Consider the following 8,800-nt stretch of genomic DNA (forward strand, 5'->3'; position numbering starts at 1 on the left):
GGATTCTGGGCCATGGACAGGGCGGAGGGAAGGCCTGGGGACGCTGGTCAGGGCCCTGGCAATCATGGAGGCAGCGTACCTCGTAAGCCAGTTAATTAATACTTTTTGCTCCTAAGCTAGGAGAGACCCATGACACCGTTTAGGGACCAGGGAAAGAGAAGCGATGCAGACTTCTTGCACCTGTGTTATTTACACAGTCGATTGCAGGGAAACCCACGTAGTGACATCCAGTGGCAATGGAGTGCAGGGAGCATTTCCTGCCTGTGACATGACACGCTGAGACAGGGTTTTCTTATGCCGAGTCCTGCTCTTGCTCCTTTCCACTCCCATCACGCCCACAGTTCAGCCATTTCCTTTTTCTACATATGGTGTTAGCTATCTTGCTTCGTCCTTGTGCATTCCCTGTCCTTTGGCAGATTATAGCCTGAAATTAACTCCAGTTTAATGGAAAAGGTTATCAGTTGCCATGGAAATGCCTTACCATGTGATTGTGGTTGTACTTCCTGTTGTGCTTAGGGCTGAAACCATTAGACGAGCCTCGTTTTTACACTTGCTTACAGTTCTATAGATATCTGTTACTCAAAACTGTGGACAGAATGTTCAGTCTTCTAACACAGGTCATTTTGGTTTTTATGCTGTGATCTTATGCCAAGCTGTTAAACACTTATGCTAAAGCTTTCTGCAACAGACATCCTCAGACTTCCTGGTTTGTTATTTAAGAACTGCAAAGCCAAATTCCTGATGACAACTATTAACTGTCAAGGAAATAGGTTGATTTCCATGAACGAAGAGAATGCTGAAGCTGGTCGCTTGCCTTTGCTGGCTGGCTGATACTGAGATAAGAGCTCTAGTATGCAGGAGGTATGGGCCGCTGTGCCAGGCAGCCTAGCACGGAAAAGTGCCCAATGCTGGGTGACTCCTGGCCTCAGTGTTAGCGACTGTAAACAGCACCTCCTTTTCCTCAGGGGTATACCTGCCACCACTAATAGCTCATCTGGGGATCTGTGCTGGCTCTTTCTTTGTTCATCGTATACATTAGGGATTCCAGTAATGCAGTTGATTGGTAATAAAGTAGTTGGTAATAAAGTAATAAATTAATGAAGTAATTTCCCCAAATCGAGTCACTGTTTTGCCAGTGATGGTAATTGCTGAGTGATCTCCCTGTCTTTATCGAAAAGCACTGCATTTTGTTGTCATTTTCTCCTCCTGCAGTGATGTGGAGCGGCAATGATTGAGCAGTTTGGTGAGACCTGGTGCCCAGCTGTGCTCAGCCACTGACAGTATCCATGGCACATGTCACGGGATCTTAGGTTTGGTGAGGGTTTCAGGGGTCTTTTGTCTGCTTTGTAAGGGGAGCCATTGGGCTGTCAAGCTATGGATGCTTGAAGCAGCTGTGAGTTGCTGCTCCGGGGTGGGGCCAAGGGGCGGGGCTGGCCGGCGGGCGTGCCCGTGATGCGCTCTGGCGCCTGTGACAGCAGAGGGGACGAGTCACAATGGGGGCGGTTATCAGGGGCGCCAGCAGGACGCCCTGCCCCAGTACAGCCTGGGCCAGCGGTGAGTACGCACGCAGGCAGAGGCTGGGCTGGACGAGGGCCAGGGCAGAAGCGCGCGCCCCCGGTGGGGTGGGTTCTCACCCTGCATCGAGGGCACAGCCGCTCGTGGGAGCGCCTTGGGCAGGGCACGGTGATGCCGCTGCCGCGGGCAGGCGCAGGCCTTGCTGCCTCCCAGCTGCCTTGCCCCCTCTCCTACCTGCCCCCAGCTCCCCCCGCCACCACCTCCCTCCCTTCCAGCCACACTCAACCCCTTCTCTCCCTCCTCCCGCAGGCCATGGCTGCCACAGAATTCCTCATCCGGGTTCTGCTAGGGACCATTTGGTACCCGCAGAAGGTCGGTGATGAGCTGGATGAGGCCACGCGCGAGCGCATGCAGCAACGTGCGCAGCTGCTGAGCTTGGAGATGTCTCGGCTGCTGCAGGAGCTGGAGCAGAGCAGCCAGGAGCCAAACAGCCAGGAGCCGAGCAGCGTGGCCTGGGGAGCCCTGCTCTTTGCTGCCTTGCAGCAGCGACAGTTCTGGGCCATTGCTGGAGTCCTGGTCCTGCTCTTTGGGCTCTGGTGGTGGCCCAGAAAAAGGAGCCGTGAGCAGGATGACAGCAGTGATGAGGAGAGCTCCAGCAGTGACAGGGAGCAGGTGGAGGAGGCACAGGAGGAAGAAGAAGGAAATGATGATGCCGATGACCTAGGAAGGTTTTTTGAGGAGCACATACAGTGGCCAGTCCAGGACCTGGCCACAGAGTGCCAGCTGGTGAAGGACTTGATGGACAACCTCGTCCTTGTCTTCCAAATGCTCTTGTCAAATAGTTTGATGCCGGTGTTGCAAGCAGCCATTGGGGTTGGCAGCGCCTTTGAAGGTTGGAGTCCCCGTGAGAAAGACATCACCTATCGCCTGCTCGTGCCCCTGAAGCCCCCCCGTGGGCATGCCTTCCACCTGGAACTCTGCACTGACGACGAGATGCCAGCGAGGTGCTTCTGCATCCGCGTGGAGCTTGTGTGCACGTGCACGACAGAGCAGCTGGCAGGAGAGATGTTGTGTCTACTCCACCACCCCGAGGAGGAGCTGAGGAGGAATCAGGACCCCAGCCTCCTAGACACCCTCTGCACAGGCTCCTACCTAGATGTGCAGAAAACTGCTCGCTGGTTGCATCTGTTGGTGAAAGGTGCCTGGGTCATTTTGCCTCAGTCGTCCAGATGTCATCTAATGATGCTGCCACCCAGTCGCTCCTGCAAATTCCAGGTGACAAAAGATTACAGCAAAAAACACACCATTGAGATGATATTTGGGGTGCAGCAAGGCGACTCAGACATCTTCCTGAGCAGCCAGAGTACAGAGGCCATCTTCACCCCAAGCACAATTTGGTCAGAGAGCTATGCTGTGGCAGAGGCAAAGTTCTTCAGGCACATGGCCCAGCAGGTCCCGCGTGACAGCTTCCACCTCAAATGCCTGCAGCTCTGCGCTCGTGCCATGGTGGGCACAGGCTTTTCCACCTATACCTTGAAGACAGCTGTGATGCACCTCCTGACCACCATACCCCTGTCAGGCTGGCGCAGGAGGGATTTCCTGCTGCGGCTGCAGGATATCATGCGATACCTGCGCTGCTGCCTGGAGGAGAAACGCCTTGACCACTTCTTCTTTGGCAATGAGAACATGCCCCAGGAGATCGTCTTGCCCCCAGCTTTACAAGCGGCCGAGCCACCCAACCTCTTCCAGCACCTGGCACAGGATCCAGCCGCCCATGCTGAGGCACTGCATGAGTTCTATGAGCTGCGTGATCGGCTCACGAGACTGCTGATCTATGGAAACTGAAAGAGGTCTTCCAGAGCTGTGTTTGCAGGGCTCACAGCCAACGGCAGACAGTGACCTCCTACTGCAGGGAAAAAAGAGGGGAGAATGTGGGACACAGAAAGGAAAGGGCAAACCCTGTGCAGCAGCCCTCTGCCAAGATCAGCAGCTTTCTCCTCTCAACGGTCTCCCCAGCGCAGCAGCCGGTGACAACTGCAGTAGTGACAAAGATGACTTTCCTCCTGCTGTATTGGGAATTGCTGCCGCACCTTTCCTGCACTGCAAAAGCACACTCTGGGGAGTGGGACCCCATGCAGCTGAAGGGGCTGTTGCAAGGAGGCTTGCGACAGAGTCTCCGGTACCACCTCGACAGCGACCGCCTTCCCTCTTTGAGAGAGTCCGTTCCTTTGGGACTTTTACTGTGTGCAAAAGTGCCCATAAATGACGTCTTTGAACAAACGCTGAATCTGAGAGTATCTGTGCACCATTTTGTCGGGCAACACGGGCATAGGCTGCTGACGGCTCAGCTGCCACAGAGTCAGGGAGCATTTTGCAGAAGAGCTGATGCAGCGGGCTCTGGTTTCACTGATTCTGTAACTGAGGATCACCAGCCTCTCTGTGCTCCTGCCTTGGGCCCATCGGGATCATTTGCCACCCTCCACAGCTGTGCACACTGCCTGTGGGCCACAAGGAGCCTGAAGCGGCTGCCTTTGCAGCCGTATGCAAACCAAGCCCTGGGAGCCCCACAGCATTGCCCTGGGGCCTCCTCAGTGACGTGGGTATCACGCTGTCCGAGTGGGGAGCCCTTTGCACAGGGGACAAGCGTCACGACTGCCGAGCAGGGCTCTGGCTCCTGTACGAGCTCGACACTCATTCACCACACCCTCTCGTGACCTGCAAGCTCGGGTTCCCGCCACCTTGACAAGGGAAAATTAACATGTGCAGCAGGGTTAGAGAAAGCTTTTGAGAGGTCTCCAATTCAGGGCATGCACTTGTGCAGTCCACGCCACGTTTATGAGAACTGACTATATCTGAGTGCTAAAGAAGCCCAGCCTTCTTGTTTTCATTCAGATGGTGCGGAACACGACCTGTTGTTCTATGACCAGATGGTAGCGCAAAGCTACCAGAAGCCTCCTCGCCTAATGATGGATCTTTGGAAAATGAAGTTAAAATCGAGATGAGGTGCTACCTCTGTGTCTTTCACAACAGTGGTTTTCACTCTCTGGCCTGACTTTTCCCCCTCAAAAGTTTGTTTTTCTGCAAAATGGCCACAATAACACTGCCGTTACCATACATCTTTGCTGGTTCAAAGCGGTAAAGCACATTGGCAAGAAGAGGAGCATGTTATTTGAGTAAGATCTCCTATGTGAATTTTGCCATTTGAATAGATCCATGATATCCTTGTTTGGAGCTTTGCAACCCTCCAGCTTCAAAGAACAAGCTCTGAGCTACAGTTAATGACAGCGTGATGACCGCTCCTCATTAACCCGTTGCTTTTTTCTTGGAGCTTTGTTTCCCTCTTGTGTACCATTGAGCTTTTAAGCCAATGAAAACTCTTACCTAGCAGGTTCATCCAGCACCACATCTCTCTAGGAAGGAAGGCTGAGGGAGATCTAAGTGCTGGCTTCCACTATCCAGAGCCTGTCTTGCCTCGGGGATGCACAGTGAAAGAGAAAGTAAGGCAATGGTCACACATTGCACCAAGTGAGGTATGCCATGAAAGCAGGTAAGCCCTGGAAGAGGTAGCCAGAGAGGGTAGGGAACGTCCTGCTTTGGCAACGTTAAAAGTTCAGCTGGACAATACCTTGAACGACATGTCCTAACTTTGGGGTTAGCCCTGCTTTGAGTACTAAAGTACCGCTGCCTTGGACTTCTGGAGGGCAGGCTTTGGCCTGTTTAGGGCACTGGTTGAGAGAGCCCCTTGGGAGGAAGTCCTGAAGGGAGTCCAGGAAGGCTGGGCATTCTTCAAGAAGGGAGTCTTGCGGGTGCAGGAGCAGGCTGTCCCCATGTGCTGCAAGACAAACTGGCAGGGAAGAAAACCAGCCTGGCTGAACAGAGAGCTTTTGCTGGCACTCAGGAAAATAGGGAGAGCTTACCACTTTTGGGAGAAGGGGCAGGCAACTCGAGAAGAGTACAGGGATCTTGTTAGGTCATGCAGAGAGAAAATTAGAATGGCAAAAGCCCAGCCAGAACTCAGTCTAGCCACTGATGTAAGAGATAACAAAAAATGTTTTTACAAATATGTTAACAACAAAGAGAGAACCAAAGAGAACCTCCATCCTCTATTAAATGTGGGGGAGGAACATTGCCACCAAGGATAAGGAAAATGCTGAGGTACTTAATGCCTTCTTTGCCTCAGTCTTTAATAGTCACACCAGATATCCCCATGGTATTCAGCCCCCTGAGCTGGTAGGCAGGGATGAGGTGCGGAATAACCCCCCCATAATCCAGGAGGAAGCAGTTTACAACCTGCTGAGCCACCTGGACACTCACAAGCCTATGGGGCCGGATGGGATCCACCCAAGACTACTGAGGGAGCTGGCAGAGGAGCTCACCAAGCCACTCTCCATCATTTACCAGCAGTCCTGGTTAACAGGGGAGGTCCCAGATGACTGGAGGCACTTAGGTAGTTCTCAGTTTTCACGACTGGGGTGAGTGGTGCAGGGCTAGCCCTGTGTCCAGACTCCTGGTGTGGGAAGGATTCAGTGACAGTGCTTTGGCTCAGCCCAGATTCCCCTTCTTCTAGTGACTCCTACTCAGTAGCTACAACAGGTGGCACACCTCCAGCAGCCTCCACCAAGACTGTGTTTTGCAGCTAGCAAAATAAGGAGAGGAGCCCAGTCACGGCTAACAGAAATTATTTGTATTGTCATAAGGAATGGTTGCACGTGGAGCACTCCACTGAGTGAATATGGGTTCCCTCTTGCTTTCTTCCCCAAACCAGCTTTATTTGTGAAGATCCAGTAGTGAACTGTGCTTTCTCTCCCTCTTTCCCTTGGCAGGTGTCAACCCAGGTATGAACAAGATGCTGTGTGATGGGACACTCCTCTCATGTCAGAACAATTTGTAGTGGTTATTAAATATTTGCAGGCAGGTATGAAGAAACAGACTGAGAAAAGACTATGTGCATTCCCTGTTTCAGAGCTAGAGGAAAACAAAGGTCACCAATCTTCTGAATCCTTCTTTGCAATTAAGGGATTCTGGAGATAGCGAGCCTGAAATCTTGGACATGGGGCTAGAGGGAAACCCAGTTTAGTGTATATACAGAATCACAGAATTGTAGGGGTTGGAAGGGACCTCTGGAGATCATCTTGTCCAACCCTCCTGCTTGAACAGGCACACCTAGAGCACTTCAGAGGAGACCGGATGAGAAAGAGGAGGTTTCCTACGACCTTACCCACCCTGATCAAACAACATAAACTGAAGTCATTATCAAAATTCTCACCATCTTCCATGAGTCTCATGTTTTTCCACCCATTTTCCCCTCAGATGTACTGAGGAAAGATTCTGCCTGTGTTATCTTCATGTCTGCTGTGCAGACAAGGAAATGTTGCATTGTACATATAAAGGGAATTCTCCTCACAGGGCTTGGAGTCTGAGCGACACAAAAGGGTGAAGCCATAGGTGCCATTATTTATATAGGAATAGTTTAAATCTGAGGAAGAAACACACCTCTGACACCCTGTAGCTTCAAAGGAAGTGAAAGGAAACGTGACACATCCTGTTTCTACAAACCCTTTTCCAGTAACTCTAAACAAAATCTTTAAACTTTTAAGGGTTTGCAAAGCTACTTACCTTCATTCATACTTTTCCTGTTTTCCTCTGAGGTCAAACAGATTTATGTGTGAAAGGACAACCAGCACTTGACAGAGTGAAGCCATCTGCCGCTTCTTGTTTACACCAGTTCTGCAAAGCTAATCCCAGAGTCTCTGCCTTTTCTTGTATTTTCCAACTCAATAAAAACACAGAGGCTTGAAGAGCAGAATAGGTAGCACTTTTAAAATGCTTCTTCAAAGGCTGATTTCCGTCAGTGTTTTCTCATGACTAAAGTAGGACATCTGCATAAATAACAAAGAAATTGTGCACAACGCAAATGAAAATGCTGGAAAATCAGGTTTAGATTTAAATTCTGAAGTCAAGCAAATTAATCTGAGTTAAGAATGTCCATGGTACAGCCAAGCTCAGATCTGCCTGATATCTGTTCCAAAGTCAATATCTTCATTCAAGGACTTTGCTCTCCCTCCCTACAAATGCTTCTCAATGGTAGCCAAATTTTCATTGAAGATGATGGGAACAAGCTCGGACACTTACTTGAGTTCCAAGCCATGGGAACCATCCTTCTCAAATCCATAGAGACTACATTACTGCAGGTAACATAGAATCATAGAATCATTAAGGTTGGAAGAGACCCTTAAGATCAAGTCCAACCATCAACCCAACACCCCCGGGCCTCCTAAACCATGTCCCAAAGTGCCACGGATCTGTACATTTTTTGAACACCTCCAGAGACGGTGACGCAACCACCTCTCTGGGCAGCCTGTTCCAATGCTTAACCACTCTTTCAGTAAAGACATTTTTCCTAATATCCAATCTAACTCTCCCCTGATGCAGCTTGAGACCATTTCCTCTCATCCTGTCACTAGTTACTTGGGAGAAGAGACCAACACCCACCTCACTACAGCCTCCTTTCAGGTAGCTGTAGAGAGCGATAAGGTCTCCCCTCAGCCTCCTCTGCTCCAGGCTAAACAACCCCAGTTCCCTCATCTGCCTCTCATAAGACTTGTTCTCCAGATCCTTCACCAGCTTCAATCCTCTTCTTTGGACACGCTCCAGCACCTCAATGTCTTCCTTGCAGTGAGGGTCCCAAATCTGAGCACAGTATTTGAGGTGCGGCCTCACCAGTGCTGTGTACAGGGGGATGATCATTGCCCTAGTCCTGCTGGCCACACTACTGCTGATACAAGCCAGGATGCTGTTGGCCTTCTTGGCCACCTGGGCACACTGCTGGCTCATGTTCAGCCGGCTGTCGACCAGCACCCCCAGGTCCTTTTCTGCTGGGCAGCTTTCCAGCCACTCTTCCCCAAGCCTGTAGCGCTGCATGGGTTTGTTGTGACCCAGGTGCAGGACCCAGCACTGAGCCTTGCTAAACCTCATACAGTTGACCTTGGCCCATCGATCCAGCCTGTCCTGATCCCTCTGTAGAGCCTTCCTACCCTCAAGCAGATTGACACTCCCTCCCAACTTGGTGTCATCTGCAAACTTACTGAGAGTACACTTAATCCCCTCATCCAGATCATTGATAAGAATATTAAAGGTATCAGAAGTTAATGGTTAATGGGTTGATTCTAAATCTAAACAATTCTATGATTTTATTATTCTAATGCCATAACAAATTTTTTTATCCATTTAACTGTGCAGCAGTGACACTGTAATCCTCTCTTGGATACGCTGCATAGGAAATGTT

The 8,800-nt window shown here is 50.7% G+C and overlaps 1 protein-coding gene across 1 annotated transcript; it reads left to right on the forward strand.

Annotated features, from left to right (window-relative positions):
- Nucleotides 1-1,214: 1,214 nt before the first annotated feature.
- On the forward strand, nt 1,215-3,954 carry LOC142062150 (inositol 1,4,5-trisphosphate receptor-interacting protein-like 1). Its single transcript, XM_075104205.1, has 2 exons — nt 1,215-1,315; nt 1,825-3,954. Exon 2 carries the CDS (start codon nt 1,828-1,830, stop codon nt 3,358-3,360), a length of 1,533 nt encoding a protein of 510 aa, XP_074960306.1. The 5' UTR covers nt 1,215-1,315; nt 1,825-1,827; the 3' UTR covers nt 3,361-3,954.
- Nucleotides 3,955-8,800: the final 4,846 nt, after the last annotated feature.

The sequence above is a fragment of the Phalacrocorax aristotelis genome, chromosome 9 (genome assembly GCF_949628215.1).
Source record: "Phalacrocorax aristotelis chromosome 9, bGulAri2.1, whole genome shotgun sequence".
Lineage (NCBI taxonomy): Eukaryota > Metazoa > Chordata > Aves > Suliformes > Phalacrocoracidae > Phalacrocorax > Phalacrocorax aristotelis.

Bases quoted from the DNA above. Each gene is read 5' to 3' on its own strand.
- LOC142062150 (XM_075104205.1), top strand. From the start codon at position 1,828: ATGGCTGCCACAGAATTCCTCATCCGGGTTCTGCTAGGGACCATTTGG.